General features: G+C 42.5%; 1 protein-coding gene across 2 annotated transcripts; it reads right to left on the minus strand.

Moving 5' to 3' along the window:
* Nucleotides 1-1323: 1323 nt before the first annotated feature.
* Nucleotides 1324-21113, minus strand: METAP1 (methionyl aminopeptidase 1). 2 transcript variants are annotated; one of them, XM_032186702.1, is made up of 11 exons: nt 20991-21113; nt 14961-15012; nt 12999-13108; nt 11662-11722; nt 10252-10343; nt 9331-9414; nt 7882-8020; nt 5600-5731; nt 2909-3052; nt 1699-1764; nt 1324-1510 (listed from the first exon to the last, which is right to left on the minus strand). In XM_032186702.1, exons 1-11 carry the CDS (start codon nt 21102-21104, stop codon nt 1350-1352), a joined length of 1155 nt encoding a protein of 384 aa, XP_032042593.1. In that variant the 5' UTR covers nt 21105-21113; the 3' UTR covers nt 1324-1349. The 2 variants fall into 2 exon arrangements, with proteins under 2 accessions (XP_032042593.1, XP_032042592.1); XM_032186701.1 differs by having other exon boundaries at nt 12999-13111.
* Nucleotides 21114-21560: the final 447 nt, after the last annotated feature.

A 21560-nucleotide genomic window follows, 5' to 3' on the forward strand; every position in this document is an offset into this window, starting at 1 on the left:
AGTGGTGTACGACTTCTGAGTCTGCAATGGGGTCTGAAAAAAGTTTCATTACGATTCAGAGAAGAAAAGAAAAAGTAATCCCCTCAGCAAAGATAATGGAAAGGAAGTGGGCAGGGGAAAAGTAGAGAGAAGACAGAGGCTTAATCCACCCTTGTTAAGGTGACAGTTCCCAGCTCACTGTGACCCACTGATAGAGAAGTGCATATTGGTTGTGAGATTGCCCACTATAGAGCCTGAGGACAAAGATCTGTTTTCCTGTGTCCCCCTAAGACTTTTTAAAACCACAAAACTCTCTCAATTGCTTGACTGGGGGAAAAAGACCTGTTTTAGAACTACCAAAGGAAAAAACAACCAGCATTTAAGGTGTTTTGTCTTCTCACACTCGGCCTTTTGAGATATATCTCACATCTCACTGTAAGTCTTGCAAATCCAACCCCCCACAGCTACTGTGGATGTACCTTCATAAAACGTCCCACAGCTGACCCACGCAGGGATCTCATTTCTCGTGGGATCTTTTTGGTTCTCGTTTCATTCCTTTCCCTAGCCAAGTCTGATACATCAGCTTCACCGAGCATTTGGAGCAGGAGACTGCCTGCAAGCGCTGCTCCGCAGAGAGGTGGCTTGTTCCAGGGAGCTGCATTTAAGACCAAATGTAGTAATTTTCCGTGTAGGAAGCCCATACTACCCATCTCTGGTAAAAGAAGCCCTGCCACTAACACAGCGCGTCACCTACGGTCATAATTACCACAGAGGCCATCAGCAGAGAGATGGGAACAGAATTAAAGGTAATGGTCACCTACTCTTGGCAACACGCGTGTCTCTCTCCCCTCACCCACTTCTCAACTGATAAACAAGGCCCAGCCCATGAGAACAGTATCTGCAGAAGCAGGAACAGGTCTTTGGAACTAGAAATGCTTAAAATCTCAGGTGCCACTCACACCCAGAGAGACGGGGCACGCTGAAGTAGTGAAAAAAAACCCGGATCCCAAAGTCCCAGTGGGAAAGGTTACCCACACTTTTCTAGCTAATATCATGGCGGCAACAGAAGCAACTGCAGGTCTAGTTGGAAGAAAGGTGCAAAAGAGATAATTGAAGGAAAAAGAAAAATACAGCTTTGAGTGTTGTAGGCAGGAGGAAAGCAGAAAATTCTTTAAATTCTTCTCTGCTTTACCAGACATTGGGTCAGGTTGTTCAACGTATTCCTCTCTTATCTACAATCGGTGAGAACAAAGTAAATGATGAAATTCCTCTCTATTCTGTACTCTTAAAAAATGCATAGAACAGAGACAAAAAAAAAAAAAAAAAAGAAAAAAAAATGCATCGTTCAGATCCACCTGCTCAGTCTGCTATCACTGGGACATGAAATGGGGACGAATACTATCTAGCCTCCGAGTGAGGATCTCACAGCCTGTATCGGTGACCAGAAGAGTGTGTTCAAACTGGGCAGATCGCTTCCCATCTCTTGTTACCGCAGTCCAACCATCGGGCCATGTTTCATCTTGCCAACCACCTAGAAATATTAAACAAATCAAAAATTCATCATTTAAAGACCAGATATTAGTTCCCCCCAAAAGAACAGGACCAGCAGCCTATTCCATCGCTTCTTAAGAGTCAATATGAGTAACCATTTTACTCGGTTCAGGCATTCTGCAGAATCAGTTTAGTTTAGTGATTTTTGGCTTTTGCCAAATTGCTTACCTTCACAGATCATTGGTTCGATTGTAAATACGTGACCTGGCTTCATGACTCCAACCGCCTTATTTTCTGCAATAAAGCAAACAATCAGGTTAGAAAATTTATCCCATCTTAGGTAATAAACGAATCGAGTTCACTTGTCCATTATTTTTTATAATAAAATTTCCATTAGTCATTTTTCCTTCTCTCCATGCTCTAACACTGATATATTTACTCAAGGAACAGTCAAGTAATCCCATGATTCCATTTATGAAAGACATCCTCATTACTCGGGAATACTAAAGAAGTCAAGGTAGTCTTGGGGTGATAATGCTGCATTTCCTTAAGTAACAATACTTTAAGTAATATTAAAGGAAAAAAATAAAACAGTTTCCAGCATTGGAACTTTCTGATGTTAGATTCCCCAAAAGCATTTGCGTGGAGGCATAAAATGCTTCTCCATCTGCAGAGTCCAGATTCTCTTAGGATTGTGGAATGACTTGGGTTGGGTTGGAACACTTCCAGGGATGGGGCATCCACAGCTTCTCTGGGCAGCCTTTTCTCTTCGTTTTACATCACAAAACTTAAATAATATGAATTCATACTTGTTGACTAACAGATTTTCTCTGTTCTCTGTAAAATCATTTACAGAACTGATTTTCAGCAATCCCTGATAAACCAGGGACATTGCTGTTTCCAAAAACTAAAGCAGAGAACCTGTGGGAGCAGCAGGTCCCTCCTCCTCTACCACACACTACAAAAGCTTTCCAGGAAGACCGCAACACTCAAATAGAGAAAAGCAAAATATAACAGGATCCAGATTCAGGCACACCACCTGCCTACACCATTCAAAAAACTTATTTACATCTGGAAACGGCATTAAGCTTTCCCTTAGACCTTCTGACTGGAAACATTTGGCTATTCGGGGCAGACAAGGACCGATGTCTGAGGGATTAGTTGGGAATTCATGCAAGAATGTTGACCACTAACTAGTTCAGGTGAGGGCTAATCATTAGCGTAGGCACAGATTGCCTCAGTATGTGACACAAGACACCTTGCTTAGCTTCATGAAGCACTCTATGGTCCAGAGTTCAGAAAAATATCTCACAAGTGCACAAATGCTAACTTGATGGCTGTCAGGCAACGTGCTATTAAAATATAAGCAAGAAATAAATTGGGTGTGCTCATTGCAAAGCATATCCTGTCTGCAGGACAACACAATGGGAATACTCACTGGCATAGTGTGGCACATTAGGGGCTGTATGGAAAAGTTTATGGATTCCATGCCCACAGTAGCTCCGAACGACCGAGAATCCATTTGCTTGAGCGTGTTTCTGAATAATGTTTCCCAATTCTCTATACCGAACACCCGGTTTTACTGCAAAATTAAAAAGATAGTTACAAATTTATAGAGCTTTCTTTCAACATAAGTAACCATCTAATACCATTCAGGCTCATATCACCTCTGTAACACTCCTGGCTGGCGAGCCCATCTGTTCTAGTATGCAACCTCCTCTCTCCACTATGTTCACTTAATTCACCAAGTACATGAGTGAGTGTAATAACGTGAAAAAGGGAGGAAACAGCCTCACATAAAGGAGAAAGTGAGGAAGAAGGAGAGAAACTCCTTTGCAAGAACACTACCTCTTTCCTTTCATGGACATAAGAGCTCATATATTAAAAAGGATGTTGAAGTTGGAAATTAAAGACAAAAGATTTTCAACACTCTTGGCAACTTCTCATATCCAGAGTTTCAGTGCTTCTTTCAATGAATGTATGAACTGTATTTTAATATGTACTTACCTCTCCATTATGTGAAAAGTGCACACAAATTAATAGGGAAAAATGATTACAGGTGAAGCACCAAGAAGGGAAAAAGATAAAACGGTTATCTCTGCTCTCAGACTTGGTTTTTAATGGCAAAGCTACAGCAAATAAGAATGTTCATGTGCAGGGCTAGCATTTTTGATGGTCTTTTAGGGAAGCCTTGAAAATTAAGTAATTTGCCACTGATGAAAATGGCATGAAGAATTCACTTTGAGCACAAGAGATTGATAGCACCATGAAAGCAACGATGCCTCATCTGTCAACTAATAAAGCTGCATACTGAAAGCAACCTTGAGCAGCTAAGAAAAAAAAAATAAAAAGGAAATTTTATTTTATTTCAAGATCGTTCAAAACTCCGTGAATATATGCTGTTCTTTCAGGAGCCAGACCTTGGGTGGTTAAGTGGAGCCATGTTAAGCAAGATAAGCCTGAACAGTTCGCATACACAGCTAAAAGCTTGCATAAAGCAAGCCACAGTTCACTTCTCTGCTAATGTGAACAACTGTAGCTTATCAGTTCTGCTTACTGAACTTAGAGAAGTTTGGCTTACTATCAGAATGTGCATGCTTTTCCCAAAATGTAAGACAGACACGGTGGAAAAGACAAAAAGTTAATCTGTTGGTGTTGTACTAAACAGTTGTGCAATAACCTCAGGCCTCACAATTCCAAGCAGCTCAGTGCAATGCAACAAGGAGCTCTCTGCTGGGCTCTCTGACATGACTCCCCTAGTTAGGGCTCTGCTGGTCCAACACCCCAAATTTAAGATGACACAACCAGGGCTATAAATGAGACATTTGCTGCTGGAATTCCTATTAGCAGGGAGTGGCTGAAAGACATCAAAAACTGTTACAGCATCTGAAAGGGTACTAAAAAAACCCACTTACACTGAGAATTTATATATTGGTATAACAAACACAAGAGTGAACCGCTGTAGTTTACACATCAAAGCCAGGATATGAAAGATAAGAGACAACATATTTAACTTTTGCTATAAAAATTAAGTAGAGGAACAAAGATAAACAATCTAGGTCTAGCTCTGGAAAATTAAGTCGTCCTTTCGGAGCAGTAATCCCACATAAATAACCTAGGTCCTTCACAGCTCGACTCTACAGTATTTTCTCACTCACAGAACAGGTGTGCAAGATATCTTTCACATGGATTTTTGTCTTTGCAGTTTGGTTAGCTACCTCCAAATTATTAACCACAGTAAGCTCACTTTTTTTTTTCATTTAATTAAATGCATGTTTAAAACCTTCAGATATAGTAACGTAAACTTCAGCCTGCAGGGCCATGAAGTGAGTAAATTTTACTGGGGATTCTAAGAAGCTACAGGATATATAATATGCAGAGGATACAATTATTTGCAGGGGCTTGAGAGATTTTTGTTTTCCCTGTTTGTCCAAGAGAACTTGGGATATTCATTTGTGAATACAGTTGAACACAGCATTCTCTAGCTACCTTTCTATCTCTATGTATGTCTCAGTGAAGGTGTCCTGATTTAATATGTTTAATATGTTTATAAGCAACATAATCAAAGTCCTGCAGGTACTGAAGGATATAGATCTCTCTTCCCCAGCACACTCTCAAAGTTTAAAATCTAAGCACATAATTAGCTTTATAAAATAACCATCAAGTTTATGGGAGTAAAGGGGTGAGTTTAAAAGTCTTCAAACAATATTTTACCTTATTGATTCATTTTACAATGCCATGTGTGTTAGAAAAGTAGAGAACCATACTCTCATTTTCCAAAACGTACTTTGTTCCTCACGTTCCTTAAACAATTCAAATCAAGGACGTCTTCCTCATCTAAGTAGCCCAAAAAGGCTATTTCCATGTAAATATCAGCGCTCGCGGATCACCTCAGCATCAGTTACATTTCCCTTGTCAGCCCACGTTTCAAATAAAAGTTGCAACCACCACCCACAGGACCGTAGGGTTTGAACCATCACCGTGTTATACAACATACATCATCTGCTAGTGACGCACACCAACACTTCTGTGCTCTGCAACAAAATTCATTCCCAGGGGATAACAAATCTGAGCACTCGAGCTTGAGAACCAAAGCCGTGATGCTTCAAGCCTCAGCCAGAGCATTTACCTGCATCGATGGCTTGCATTAGGCACTCATACGTTGTTTGGACAAGCCTCCTTGCACCCTCATCCACTTCTCCAACGTAAAACGTCTCGTTCAGATCTCCATGGTAGCCGTTACGATAGACAGTAATATCCACTGCAAAGAATACCAGACACGTCATACCACTGCCACTGTGTTTTCCACTGCTTCTCTTTGTTTGTGAAAATACAATAACCACATACAATGTGTTACTGTAATTGTGAAGTTATTTCTCTAATTATGAAGAATTCCTCATATCAACTTTTTCAGCAGATTAAATTCTGACGCTTAATTCTATAAATTCGACGGGATAACTATTAAGATAATGTTTCACTGCTCAATGATTTAAGAAAAAATAAAATGGGAAAAAAAAATCCACCTGTGCAATACAGCCATGACAAGCTTATGATTGGTTTTCTAGGCAAATATAAAAACAAGAAACAGATGCTCTTTACTCCATGGTGATTTACCTGGCTAAAATATTTCCTTAGAACTAACTCCAGCACTAACAGGAGGAAATTAAATTTAAAGTAGGAATGTAATCATGTTTTAAAGCCGTATTTTAGCTTTAGTACTTTCAATGCACATTTAAAATAATAAGTCACATATTTGCAGGAATCAGAATGCCAAAACCCACTGTTTCCAGCCAAAAAGGTAAAGTTTTATCGTGAACATTAAACACAAAGAAATTTTCCAATATTGTTCCTAAGAAAAAATACACCAGATGGCTTAAAACTTTTTTCTTTTGAATTAAATTATTTAAACATTCAGTATCAGGCAAACAGCAAGAATGAGAAGGGGTATGCTTAAAACAGCTTAGGTTTAAAAAACATAAAATTAGAGCTTATAACTATGTTGCAGCAAAACCTGGTGTGTAAACTTGCTTTGTGTGTAAAGTTGGTCATCAACTTAAAGTTATAAATTTACTCTTGACAAATATAAATAAATATAAGCAGTTTTATTGAATATGTATTTATATCTATCATTTTTAGTTTAGCCCACTCCAAAAATACATCTTTTTTGGAAAAAGAATGTCTAAACAAGATGTTCATCACAAATAGTCCTTTTATGAAACGTTGGGAACAGGCCTACCAGTTGAGACATAGATGTCATCTGCTCTAGAATCATGTCTCTCATAGCAGCCACGAGCCAAATATTAAAAACTACTATCTATAATGACTGTATGATAGCAAACACACAAAAAACATTCTAGATTTGCAGGTCAAGTTGATGTCCTGTGGTAGAAGACACTACTCAGCAATAATACTTAAAGAATACATACAGCACGTGAGCTGCTTAGCAAGACCAGCACAACCTCAATGGGAAACATGGGAAAACACATCTGTGTCAACAAATCTGTACTGATGGCAAACGTGGAAGAAGGAAACTACACTGCCTGTTATGGGTGCATGCATGTACAGAGCTACACCATGCTCACTGCGTGATTATGTGCAACTACTGGTACATTTAGATCAGTGAAGTTACCAGTAACACACCAACACACCACACAGAAGCCAGCAGCCAGGTAACTTACCCAGCTAAGTTTTTTGCAAACTACATTACCGGTGTGTACTTGCTGCAAAGAAGCTATTTCCAGAGGCTACGTGATTATAAGACTTTCTCCTGACACTGCCAGACATGGCCAAAACATCTCACTTTACACAGAATCTGCACACAGGGTACAGTATGATAACAAAATGTTACGATGCTCAGCTTGGAGCAGGAAACTGGACTAGATGTCACCTAGCTGTACCTCCTGGTCTACATTTTCCTATGATTGTAATGAAAATCCTGTTTTGGACCTGAAATGGACACCCTTTTGCTTCTACCAGGCCGAAAAGCTTTAGGTAAAGAGAAAGATGGATGGGCGCTCCCTCCGTTGTACTTTTTCCTATCCCCTCACTTTACCCTGTGTTCCTCTTTCTAAAGCACCTTTTGAGAAACTACCTTTCTAAAAGGAAGCCTGCAAGCCTTGGAAGCCTTTTGAGCCTGTGGGGAATGTACACTTGATCCACAAAACATGGACCATTTTCTAACAAGACCTACCAAGCAACAAAAGAGCCAACAAATTCTTCCAAACCAGAACAAAGCAGTAGGCTCAAGGCTTGCAGAAGTATACTCAAGGCAGGGATATGAGCAAAGGTATTCCTAAATCCTCTTCTAAAAGGTGTTTTCTAGTGCTGAGGTGCAGCCCTTGCACACAAACTGGTAGAAGGTAAAAGCGTGAAAGGTTAAAATCGTAAAAGTTAAATTTTCATAGCACTTACCATTAACAATATCCCCCTCCTGTAACGGCCTCCTGTCAGGAATTCCATGGCAGATCACTTCATTCACTGATGTACAACATGACTTAGGGAAATTATAATAATTCAGAGGGGAAGGATAGCAATTCCTTGCAATACAAGCCTAATTTAGAAAATATAATTACATGTTTTAGTGAGTTTCTTACAATGAAAAAACATAAGCACAACAGATTTACAGTAAGAATGATATTTTGAAATGCTGTGACTCCTGCAAGTAAGATTTTTTGAGCTTTTTTTTTTTTATTATGATATTTTGTTATGCTTTGCACTTCTTAACAGCAAGACAGTAAGACTATTTTCATTTTATTTCTATTCATTTTTATGTTCAATTATGAATGCTGAAATATTCAGGTTCCAAACAATGCATGGGAATATTTATTCAGGTAGAAAACTGTCATTTTCAAGGATTGTTTTTAGCACCTGGTCTAAGATTTTTTAATGTATTTGCAAAAGCCAATCCTTATGTGCTTCCTTTGCATTCACTTTAATAACCTTTCTGTGATTTTTGCAAAACTGACATATACATGCTAAGAGACATACCGAGCAACTATGGAAAAATAATACTGTCTTAAAACTGCAAAATTTCAGTCAGTATCAATCTCCTACGCAAAAGTTTGCAAAAGGTGGAGGGCGAGTATATTACCAGTTAAGTTTAATGCAGTTCCAGAGTCCTCAGGCCTATTAAACCATAGGAAGTGCCTCAATCTCAGCTCAACAGCTGCAAATGCAGACCTATCTACATCAAAAACCTGTCCTTCTCCACACTGCAGATTGGTATCCTTCAACTATCAGTTTAAACACCTTACAGAAAGCACAGCTAAGAAAAATTAATATTACACAACTCAACTTACCTATGAATCGGCAAACCAGAAAAATACTTGGAACATACATTTCAAATAGTTTTCTAGACTGGGGCTTTAGTTCACCTGACTGCATCAAACACCTCATCCCAATTCTATCTCAGGCTCCGCAGTTCTGATTCCCAATCATAAATAACTGAACTTTCTCCTCCGTATTTCTTAACTAACAACACTGGGCACAAAAGTCCATGGCCTAAATATGATGCTTTTTAAATAGTGGTATCTGGAACCCAAAGGGTTTACAAGAAAAAAAAACAAACGTGATGTTAACAGAGAAAACGTGAGGAAACTCAGAGGGAGTCTAAAGCTGGAAATCATCTAAGGAGCTGATACAGGGTCCCAGGAGTTCCTAATTGAGGGCTTATTTTGAATCTGCCATTGTGCTCTAACATACTTCTAACATCTGCTCTACCTATTAGCTTCAAAATGAGAAACAGTTCGAAATAAAGAAAAAGAATTCATGCAACAAAGAAAAGCCCACAACTCTCATACCAAAACAGAGAGAGAGAAGAAAGCACTTAAAACCACCAGAAGAACAGTAAAATAACCTTACTAAATGGACAGCATGATCAATTTCTTCAGTAGTCACACCTGCTTTCACCATCATGGCAGCGACATCCAATACTTCTCTAGCAAGCTGCAAACAAGGAAACAAAAAAAATACTGATTTAAAAATGAGACCAGGGCTACTCCTTGGAAGGTTAGCAACTTATTTTCTGCAGCTACACTGAGACTGCTAGGAAAGCTGGGTAGACTGGGACTACAGAAAGTCTTCAAGATGCCTGCAGTTTATAGTACCGAGTCACCTCAGTGACATCTGAAAATATTTTGAGAACACCCCAGTTGAAAATACCCCAATTAAGATTTCTATTAAGATTTCACAGCATCACAGAACGGTTGAGGAATGAAGGAGCTCTGCAGGTCATCTGGTCCAACTCCCCTGCTCAAGCAGGACCACCTAAAGCTGTTTGCCCAGGACCATGTCCAGAGAGCACTGGATCACGATTTTGTCAAATACCACATACATGAACCAGACTACCTAAATACATTTCAAAGTCAGATTGGTTTTGATAGAAGAACTCTTTTCCCAAAATTGTCAGGAATGGGGCGCTGTTTCAGTTTTGTTTTTTAGTTTTTACTTGGCACTAACTCCAGGAGAGGAAAAAATTCTGTTCTCCTTCACGCACTATAAAATATATTCCTAACAGTAACAACATTTCAGCCACAGACTATTTCTCACTAGTAACAACAATGCCAGAAAACAGATAAAAGTCATCTTTCTGCTTGCAAAATAATTCACTGCAAGTTGGAGTCAACAAGGAGAAAGAAAATATGAGATTTCACAAACTATTTTTCAGTGCTCAAAAATGGTTTGAAAGTCTGAACTCTGAAGTATGCTGTCACGAACTGGTAAAATAACTATATATTTTTAAAGAATAAAGGCATTTTGTAATGAAAACCAAAACCTCCTTACCCTACACACTACTCGCATCCCTTCTATATCCTCAGGTGAGAGTATTTTTATTTGAGAGGTTCCTTTTAAAGCCTGTTCTGATTCAGACATTCCTGGGGAATAAACAAACAAACAAAATTACACGGAGGAATGATTGCTACACATGTCCAATCAAGGAACTTAATTAGCTTACCAACAGCAAGAAAAATATATACTTTCCCACCAGAGACTAAAATAAGAAACCCAGTTATAGCATTATCAACATTAACCAGATTAATTGAATTCGTAAGCCTTCCACAACATCGTAATGTCCAAACGTGTTCAGGATGCCCAGTCACTTACATTCGCTTACCCAGTCAGTCAAAACACTCTCAAAACACAACTTTGAGATTTCTATGAATAAAAAACTCACTTCCCTTGAGAGTGTAAAGTCTTTTTTTTAGCTACCTTGGAAATAATAAATAATACTATCCGTAATAAATAATAATATCCTATAATAAATAATATTATGCTATAATAAACGTGTTATAATAAATATTAAAATATGTAATATTCTAAAGCAGACCTTAAAGGAATATGACTATATATGGCTATATCTAGTATAATATTATAGTATCTAATAAATGACCATATCTAGTTATAGAATTGCTTGGGTTGGAAGGGATCCTTAAAGATATCTAGCTCCAACCCCCATGTAGTCCTACGACTGCAATAATCAAGTGATAAATACTTCTAAGTTCTTCCTATAAGGTTTTGTGCAAACTCAGTTTTACTGTTGAAGAACCCTCAAAAAAAAAAACAACAGTATTTTGTGCTGTTTAAATGTTTATCTTCTGTAAAGAACTATTAAAGTCCCATTGAAGATCTAAAAATAATTCCAACAGATTTTTTTAGCAGTTTTTTGAGAAACACACATCACCGACACCAATGCAAAAAGGGGACAATACCCAAACAAACCCATAAGCAAGTAAGTTTGAATCTATCCTCTCTCTGTCTAAAAACAGCTGTAAATCACCTGTTTCCTTTTGGGTGTTGCTTACTGGGGTTTTGTTTGTTTTAGTTATTTTACAACACAGTTCCAAAATGCCACTGACAATGTCTTATCAAACCTCATCTGTGTCAGCCACCTTTTGCTATCTTTGCTGTTTGTTATGAAGTTAAACACAGCAATACAGCTTGTGGATTTTTTTTTGTCTTTTCTTCCCTGAACACCTTTGAAAGACAACTCATTACAAACTAATCATTTTTAGTTTTATTCTTTTAAATCAGTAAGTTAACGGAGGGGGAAGGGAAAAGAAGTAGATGAGAAGAACATAAAAAAGAAGAGATTCCCTGCTCCAGCATCTCCTTCATGCTTTAAAGGCTTCTTCAATCAAAGGAAAGACAAAAAGCAAATATAACGCGCCATAATTGTGATTAGTTTCATGTTACCTAGTGGATGATCAGCATAATCTGGTCTCTGAATATAACTTGGCACAGGTCTCGTTGGTGTCTAAATAAATCATAGTCAAAGCGAGTTAGGTTGCAAGAACACATACTAGAGCCACAAAAGCAGAGACCCACACAATAAAATCAAACACACTGAAACATGGCTAATTCCACACAGGAAAAGATGTAATTATGCAAACAGTCCAAAACAGCTCCAATCTCCAGTTCTCAAAGAATCTCCTGTTACTCTTTACTGCTTTTGTACTATACACCCCCTAATAGCCAACTTCACAGCTTTATAAAACCAAATTTGTGTCTGTCAAATACATTGTAGCATTATTATTGTAGCACTTCCCAGACTGCAAACGTAGTTGTTCCACGCACATCCTTCCCCTCTGTGATTATTAGTGTATTTTAACAAGATTGTTGTTTTTAATCATCGCCCTATTTATTAGGGCTTTTTATTATTTCATATACATCAATCCTACAGGAGTCAGGAGACAAAAAAAGCAAATGCTCAGCAGCAACACTAGTAAATTACTTGGCCAGTGTCATATCCAAAAACAAAAACAAAATTCTCCAAGGACACAAAGACACACACATGGGCTCAGGCTCTGTTAGTCTCTTCTCTGAGCCTGTGACAGATGCTATGGAGAGGATGCCACAGGGGCAGGATTTCTAACAGAGGCCAATGAGAAAAGACACATGTAAATAAAATGCCATTAATTCTGTAAAAGTTTTGGCTTATTCCACGTACAAACTTGTACTGATTTTAAAAATACAGCTATACTGTCTTCTAAACCCACCTTTCAACTCTGAAGATGTTGCTGACCTCAGCTGTCCTTCACCATTCCAGTGCTGGAAGTTACTACATGCTCTGTTTCATCTGCTTATTTCAAACCATTTATATACAATTATATCAAACTATTTATTTCAATTCTAAATTAACCCCCTGATTTTTTTTTTTTCTGAAGCAGACTGCTCCATCGTTGGTAAGAGCAGCAGACAGCTAGAAGACACCATCTTAACTATCAGCAGCTTTTTGCAGAATAAATGTCAAAACATACAGCCAAAAGGCATGAACTGCTGCGCGTTCTCTCACAGGCTTTTGCTTCATTTTAAATATACCAAGACCTAGATCAAGTTCACTAAAAATGAGCCACGATAATAACAGTCATACACGTCCTTCCCATAAGGTTCAGACTGATAAAGAAGCTTTCCTCCTTCAGCTAAAATATGGAAGGCAATCAGGTCAGGACTTCTGGTCCATCAGTTGTTACAGAACGTAACCTGCACCTTTTCCTGCAGTGCTGGAGTGCAGAGTGTCACTGAACACTTACCAGGGGATAATGTGGCCTGAGTTTCCCAGTATATCGATAACCAGACCAGGGATTTGTGTTAACGTCACCTTCCAGCATCCAGGAGGAAACTTCATGTTTAGCTTTTTCATCTTCTGAAAAGAAAGAAACAAACAAACAAAAACAACAGCAAAATCAGTCCTACCAAGAACCGTGGGGTCCAGAAGGCAACCAGAAGGTAGATAAAGCTGACATTCATTCTGGTGGGTTTTTTGTTGTTGGTTTTGATAGTACTGATAGATAAAAGTGTAGGTCGTAATTCTCATTTTACTTTTTGATCAAGTTTTTCACATTCAAAAAAAAACCCACAGCCTGCCAACCTCATCTTTTCTCAGCAGCACACCGTGGATTGTCAGGACAGCAGTAGTGGAGGCATGAAGGCAGTGTAATAGCTACTTGATTCGTTCTTCGTTTGTGGCTCTAAAACATAGTTCTGTGCTTCTTTTCATTCTTGGGAGATGAGCATATTTCTACAGAAACCCTCATTATCCCTTCAATTAGCAATCTGGCACTGCAGACGAAGACTGCTTGTCTGGGATTTTCTCCTGGCATTCAGTGACAGAAATGACCTGGGGTGAGGAGGAGGGTATCCAACAACCAGTTTTAGACTGGGAGCCTGCTACCCCTCCAGATCTGATGGTTTTAACGTGGAGGATTGAAGCAAGTTGATCCTGGGCATTTCCAAAAGGAGAAAAATAAAAGGGGAAAAAAAAAAAAAAAAAAACATTTACTTGGAAGGAGGAGGCAAGGGTAAAGGAAGAGCTTGGCAGCGTTAATCTTTAACTCATAACCTGATAGCTTGAGTTTGTTTTCCCTTTTCATATCTCACAAGAATGAAGAAATGGCAAGAACTCTAACACAGCAAGCCCTAATATAAATTTCTCAGTCTCCACGGCTGACTTCTGAGCCACCTGCCCACCTGACATCCAGTTTAGACAAACCACTGAGAAATAATCTAAAAAGCTAAAGTTATCGTGAAGGCGTATTTGAGATTCCTTTGAGATGCTTCAGTAATTTGTGACACTGAGGGCTTGAGGGCTACCAGAGCCGAGACCACTCATGCTGAGCTTATCCTGCAGTTATCCAGGAAGCCAACAAGATCGTGGATTTGGCGGTATCGTCAAAAAATTCTCTGTCAGATAAACAACAGCATTAGAGGACTGCACCAGAGGATTACCAGAATTGTCATACTGAACACGAAGACAACTTCGTATTCATACTGGTGCAGAGTAACGGGATAGAGAATGCAAGTGGTGCCTCTTACTTCACCAGGCATCAAAATTGTACAAGTTTGGTACAAGCTGACGAGTCTCATCGTCGTGGTTTATTGTTTTCTTTGTCCTCTGTGTCAGGAGCTCTCTCTTTCTCTTCACACACCTGGTAATTTGGCTCAAGGAATATGTTAGGCAAAAATGGAACAGAAATTGGGATTTCTGTACCACACGTGGTCTCTGAAATTGTACATTTTTACTCTGAGATGTATCTAATCTGCAGATTGCCGGGAACTGAGCACAATTTCAGATATGCCAAACACAATGCCAGATATCTTGGAAAAATCCTTATCACTTCTTGGCACAGAATCACAGCCCCAGCTCTCTCAGCCTTTCCTCGGAAAAGAAGTGCTCCAGTCCCTTGCCCCTCGTCACGGCCATTTGCTGGACTCTCTCTGGTACACCCACATCTCTCCTGTACTGGGGAAACCAGGACTGGATGCACTACTCCAGGCACAACCACACACTTAGGCGTGGAAAGATGCAAAGCAAATTGCACCGTGCTGCTCTGCCACCAGTACTCACACGCAGGCACTTTATTTTGAAGCTACATTAAATCAAACACGATGATGCTGAATTATGAGGGGGAGCAAATGCACAAAAAAAGGACAGTTTTCTATAGGCACATTCAAAACAGAATATTAAAAGAGATAATGAAATAAAAGCAACTTACTTGCTTTCTTGTGTAGTAACTTGTGAGTAGCCCAGCTTCCCTTAAAGCATTCCTAGAATTGCAAAGAAAAAAAATCAATTTCCTTATCCTGGACAGACACATCACTCCCAGGAAACTGAGAAGCAAATGTATTTTAAAATACCAAAATATGGAGTTTACTAACCTTTGTAGCAACATGCAGTAAATGCTACTTTCTCTGCCAGTCTCTGCACCAGAAAATACCGCTTGCAACAGCTAATGAGCCAAAACAGTCAGAAAGCACAGGCAAACAGATGCGCCCACCCAAATGAAACACGCTGATCTCATCCTATCTACTAAATATCGTCCCCTGATCAACTTGAGGAGTAACTAAACACCGTGGCTGGCCGAGATGTTGCGATGTTCAGGGGCACTGAGGTAGGAGTTCACCTGGCCTGTCTCCACGCCTGACGTGGTGGCGTTGCAGTGGGCAGGGTGATCCTCTCCTGGCTCCTACAAGGAGCCATCTCCTCCTGCTGACTGCGTCCCTTCTGCCTCCTTCCCCAGCGTAAGAAAGCAGTGGAGGTCAATCAGCGTGGTCATGGGGGAACAAATTAAAGAGATTAAGGTGGGGAAAAAGCCTGAGAGCTACTGCATGGAAATGGGAAACGTTAATCACAGCCACAACAAAATGAAGTTGAAATGGAAAGCAAGGAAAGAGTGCACAGGAAGGGGTTTGTGTTTTTCCCTTTTCCCCCCAAGCACGCATAGAGCAGGTCACGCAGTGAATAATGAGTGAGCAGCGGGGCAGGTGGAAACGGAAGACTGAGGTGAGGGAAAGGCATGGAAAAAAGGAGGGATGGAAACAAAAAAGCTGCTGAAGTAGGCATTTAAAGGCGATCCTTTAAGATGCTGACTAGGAAATTGATTATTTTTATAGACAGAAGTGAAATTCAATGGCTGTGTGTACACAAGACAACCCTCAGAAAACTGCTAATTCCGGTTATTTACGATAATGCTGAGCTTGTTCTGAAGACACGGGCAGGAGGTTTTCCTTTCCTAGGAAGGACAGTACTAGTGGCTGAAACATCATCATACAAACACGGCCCAGAGCCAACGACTGATTGAGCCTAACATACACAACACCAACCCAAACCAGGTGTGAAAACCAAACCAAGAATCGTAGCTGGGGCTACAAAGCACCGTCGGTGTGCCACGGCGTGCTGCACACACCCTCACCTTGACAGCAGGCTTCCTGACAAGCCGTGGAAGAAAGCCACTCTTCGCCACCATCTGGGCCACTCTGTGGAGAATTTGCTGGAGAAAATGCTGCCTGTCGCTGAGCCTCCCCTGCCCAGACGCTCACTGCCATCTTCCTATTAGCATCCCTGCCTCTAACGAGCCTTCCGTGCTCCTGTGCCATACACGGATTGAGACAGAAAGCTGTCAATGACTAAATAAAGAAAGCACCCAGGGTGAATTTCAATATTGAGATGAAGAAGTGAACATGACTCCTTTCTAATGTTGTCAAAAAAAAAAAAAAAAAAAGAAGACCGGCTTCATATGGCTACGTTTGAAAACATTAAGTAGCCTCCGAGGGAAAGCACGCAGGAATAACACGGTTTTGGCCCCGAGCTTCTTGGAAGACTGCCTGCATTTTATTTCAAACATTACAATATCCATTAATATCCTGATATTAATACCCCACCCCATCACTTAGAGCATTGATCTTTCTATTTCATGTGTTTTCCACGTAGCAATCAGGACAGAGGACTGTGCAAAGCGAGAGGTGGAACCCTGCGTACAGCCAGGCTGTCAGCAAGAGAAGCTCGACTGCAACTTTTAGCTAAAGACCATTCACATATTTAAACCTTTAACCACATCTCTGACCTCGATCCAATGTTTGCCAGAAGCTGTGCACTTACCAGGAGGTAACACAATCACGTTACGCTCTGGAAAGACTCTTGGACCAGCTCATGGAAGCCAAGCTATTGCTCTAAATGATTTGCACCTCGAGGACTCAGTCCAGCACCTCCTGGATGACACTGACAGCAGCACGCAGCCTGGCAGAATTTGTTTTACAGTAGAGAGCATTTTTGTGTGAACACAGAGGTCACTACCAAATGCCTCTGGCTTTAAAAAACACCAGCCATTGAAAGAATTTCAATCCCGCAGCGATTTCCATCCTTAGGGCTGCTGCTTTCCCCTCCAGGCTCCTCGTCCCCTCAGGTACGCCGGGACAGTTTCGGGGAACTCCAGCTCATTCCTGACTTCGCCGCGCTCACCATTTAGAGCCCCGGAGCTGAATTTCCAGAAAGACAGCAAAAAAATATTCTGCAGCAAAAAAAGACAGCTGGAATTGAGACTGCGGGGACAGACTGGCTGGCACTCTGCATGTCATCACACCCCGAGCTGTAATAGTTAGGCAAATGTCTAGGAAGCAGTGCCAAGCAGGACGGTGCATTTAAAAATATTCCGAGTGATTTATTTTTTTTTTTTAAGTACAGTTTTAAAGTGTCCTTTGGAAGGTGAAATTGTCCCTGAATTAATCCAGGATCGTGCGATTTTACTTAAGGAGAACCGGTTTTTAACCCAACCACCTTTAAGGTATGCCAACAAAACCCTTGAGTGTGGCATTTAGCTTAGGAAAAATATCAGGTTATCGGTGCTACATATGTAACGTGGCACAGATTAACCTCACAGCTCACCCGCAAAGACAAGAGCCTCGAGGGCTGCGATTGCTGCTGCACTGGCTGGTAAAACAGGTGCCTTTAGCACGCCCAGCTCTGCTCTTCTAGGTGCTGAACGAGCCTCGGTGATACCATGCACGAGCATGGCACCAGCTTCTGGGAGCAGCGAAGGAACAACCAGCATGAGAAATTCAAACTGGACGGGCCTTTCAGTGCACTGAACCCAGCTCAGCCTGCCCGGGAGCCTGGAGCTGACCTTCAAGACCCCAATTTTTCTGAAATGACCGAGACCAAAACGCTACGTACAATTTACACGCGAGTGACGTGTACCTAAGAAGGCAAATTTTGCAACTGCAAATTCATCTTAGGAAGAGCAACGCCAGGCTTGAGATGCCATGCTGGACACCTGCGTTATTTCCAGGTTCAGGAGATACAGTAATTGAGCCTGTTGTGCTGATAAACCCATGCAACGCTGTTGCAAGTCTCTACAAAAGAGAAAGCAAGACAGTGAAAGATAGCTGGTGGCGACAGGACCTGATTTACTAGGCTAAATGAAGATGGTATCAAAGGTTAATAGCAGACAGAATTCCTCGGTAGAATATTCCCTCTCATTATCCCTTGGGCTGAAAGGAAGGGAAAAAAAAAAAGCCAGCGTTCAACACACTGCTACAGCTCCTCTGCTACTAGGAGCTGTCTTTACCTCGCCTCTATTACCAGTTCAAAACCCCACTGTTAGGGCAGGACTCGGCATCCTCAGCCCCTTTTCCACCCCAACCTTCAACAGCATTCCCCGGTGAGAAGGTGCACAACACCCCACTCCCAGGTCAAATGGAGCAGCTCGAAGGCATTTCTGAGGAGGTCAAATGCTTCAGAGAAAGCACTTCCAGGGCATGTTGTTGAGATGTCCTCTTTTTGATACAGAAGGGGGAAAATAAATGGCTAGAATGATGCCCTTTATTGAGGAAAGGAGGAGCACGAATGATAAATCCACCAGGGAAATCGCTGTCCTGGTATAATTTACCTGAAAAGTTCACTCCAATTCTCCACGAGCAGTGATGAAAAATAATGTTTAATAAATCCTAAGAACACTTCCTCACTACAAAAAGATTCTCAGTCCTATGCTGCCCAAAACATTGTCTACCTGTTAGAGTAGCTCACACTTTTCTATAGTTTATTCTCAGCACCAGAGAAATGAACTCCCACAAATTTGATTTTAGCTCTTATCGGAGCCTTGGCTGTATGAACAAGCTATTGCAGGCTTCAGGCAGATTAATTACCGTAGCACGTAGCATGGGTGTAGCTGACACCTCGGTGTTCAAAAAGGAGGGGCTGACTTTCCAGCTGTGCCAAACTGGGTGCAATGGACATGCCTGCCCTCAGGCTGCACCGTCCTGAAGCACTGGTGTTCTCTGATCCTGCAGCACAAAGCCGTGGGAAGCTGAACCAGCAGAAAACTTCATGCAACTGCTGTTGCTCCATTTAAAAAAAAAAAGAAAAAAAAAATCCTAAAAACCCCCGGAATGGCTCACCAAAGAGTCAGGTCCAGCTGAACGGAATGGGTGGAAACCTGCAGCCTTGGAGGGAGGGGACAGGACCAGGCCTTCAGGTACGCAGGCTGCACCATGGAGTAACATCCCAGTTCCACTTACTAGCTTATCAAACAGCTTTTCATGCGTGTAATGCCTCAATGGAAAGGAAACCACTTCGGAGAAACCTTTGGAAAAGTTTCCCAAATACTACCCATTCCGGTACTATTGGCTGAAACCTGCTGGAAGTTTAGAGAAAATTTCCTGGCCTTGAAGACTCCTTTGCTGAGCGATGATAAGCCTCTCAGTGCGTGTGTAAACAGCCAGGCAGTTGTCAGCAGCACCTCACCTACCTTCCTGACGGTACCTGGTGCCCCCAAGATGCCATCTCCTCCATCGGATGATGAAGAAGATTAAGGGGGACCAAAGCTCCTCACTGTGGGCTGAACATGAGGACTCCTCTCAGTTCATGACATCTTTTGCACATCATGGGAACGGGCAGCTGTTAGCTTCCTTCTCTCTTCCGTGAGACGCTTCACCCCAAAATTTCAAAGCACCTTTCATATGGGGAGTAGCTATGCCTCCCTGCTTGACTGATCAAAGGAACGAGGAGAAACAAAACACCCAAGGTCTCCCAGAACTAAGGAAAGCGGGATTCCCAGTTCAGTGTTTTACTGCCTAGGCAAGACAGCTTTACAAGTAGTCAGTCATCCAGCAGCCTATTTTAACAAGCCAGTAAACATTTCCAGTAGTTTTACCTTACAGCAGTAGCAGCTATTTCAACAGCATTAAACCTAGCGGACAGACGAGCAGGATCTCCACGTCGTGCACAAATGTGCTGAGCTGGGGAAGGGACAGAGGGGAGCGAAGATATCACTGGAACCTCCCACACAGGCCTGTCGGCGAAATTTGGGGCTGCAGCCGGCAAAATTTGGGCTGGAGGGGAAAGCCCCAGAAGCAGGCGCGTGAGGCGCACGTGGGAAGCTCTCCCCAGGTCCTATGCAAACGCTAACTACTGGTTCATATCCTGACTCAGAAGTGACTTTTTTTTTTTTTTTTTGCTCGATCAGGAAGTTCCTCTAGCTGATGCGACTAAACGCTTCTGGTATCTACCAAACTTGGGTGGTTTTACCCCAAATTATACTGTGTGAAGGGAGCTGCGCCGCCAGTCTCTGGATCACAGCTCCTCACTTGCTGCTGAGAGGAGCAGCACACATAGAGGGCTCAAAGTCTTAAGATACATATTTTGCTCTGCGTTTTCAGGTAATTAAAATGAAATAAATAAAAAAAGCCGTGCTCAGACATCGGGCAGCCCTTCCTGCTTAACCGATGGCCCTCACCATCTCACCGCCGAGGCAATAACGAGGGCAGCCGAGGCCTGCAGAAAGCATTTCGCCGAAGTTGATGGTTAAATGACAACTGGCCTAACCTGAATCTCCTCGCCTGGCAGCCTGAAAGCAGCCCATCCAGGGGCGTTTAAAGGCAAATAAAAAAAAGCAGGGCGCCGACCCGCGTCCCCAGGGAGCCCTCGCCTCGCCAGAGGACCCCGCAAAGCCGCTGGGCAGAGCAACAAGTCCGTGCTGCTGCAGCCGCAGAGGCACACGGAGCAGCACGCCTCGTTTCGCCCCGTCGAGCCCCAAAAAAACAAAAGGGGGACCCCCAAAGGGACCCTCCATGGGACGAGGAGGGACGGAGGCGCCCCGCTCCCTCAGCGGGACCAGCCCCGGGGCGGCGGCGGCGGCGAGCCCCGGGCACCCACCCGCGCACGGGTCCCCCCCCACCCCATGAACACCCCCACCTACACCCCCACCTCCGCATCCCCCCGCCGCGGGGGGGAGCAGGGGCAATGCCCTCACCTGAGAGCAGAAGTAGGAGCCCTGGATGCCCAGCTTGAGGCAGGTGGGGCACTGCAGCTTGGCCTCGCTGCTGCAGCCGGCGGTCTCGCAGACGCGGCTCTCCACGGCCGCCATGCTGCCCGCCTGCCACAGGCGCGGCGCGGCGAGCTGAGGGAGGAGCTGCCGGCTCGGGGCAGGCGGAGCCGCCGCTGTGCCGCCCTCTTTCCCTTCTTTTCCCTTCCCTTTCCTTCCTTTCCCTTCCTTTCCTTTCTTTTCTTTTCGTCCCTCGCTTCTCCTCCCGGGTCGCCTCATGGCGGCGCAGGGAGGGAGCGGCCGCAGCGGGCAGCCCTGAGGTGGCGGAGGTTAGCCCGCCGGGGTCCCGCCGTGCGGGCGGCCAGGTGCCCCCCAAATTAACAAAAAATGAAAATAAGTGTCGGGGTGTGGAGGTGCTGCCCCTCCGTGTCTTGCAGGTGGGCTTGTGGAACCGCAGCGACGGGCGACCCAGTGGCAAAACCACCCAGCAAAGCGGTGGCAGAGGTAAGAGCAGAAGCCAGGCGCCCACATCCCCACAATTAATTCACAAAGGTCATT

This window comes from Aythya fuligula, chromosome 4 (genome assembly GCF_009819795.1).
Source record: "Aythya fuligula isolate bAytFul2 chromosome 4, bAytFul2.pri, whole genome shotgun sequence".
NCBI lineage: Eukaryota > Metazoa > Chordata > Aves > Anseriformes > Anatidae > Aythya > Aythya fuligula.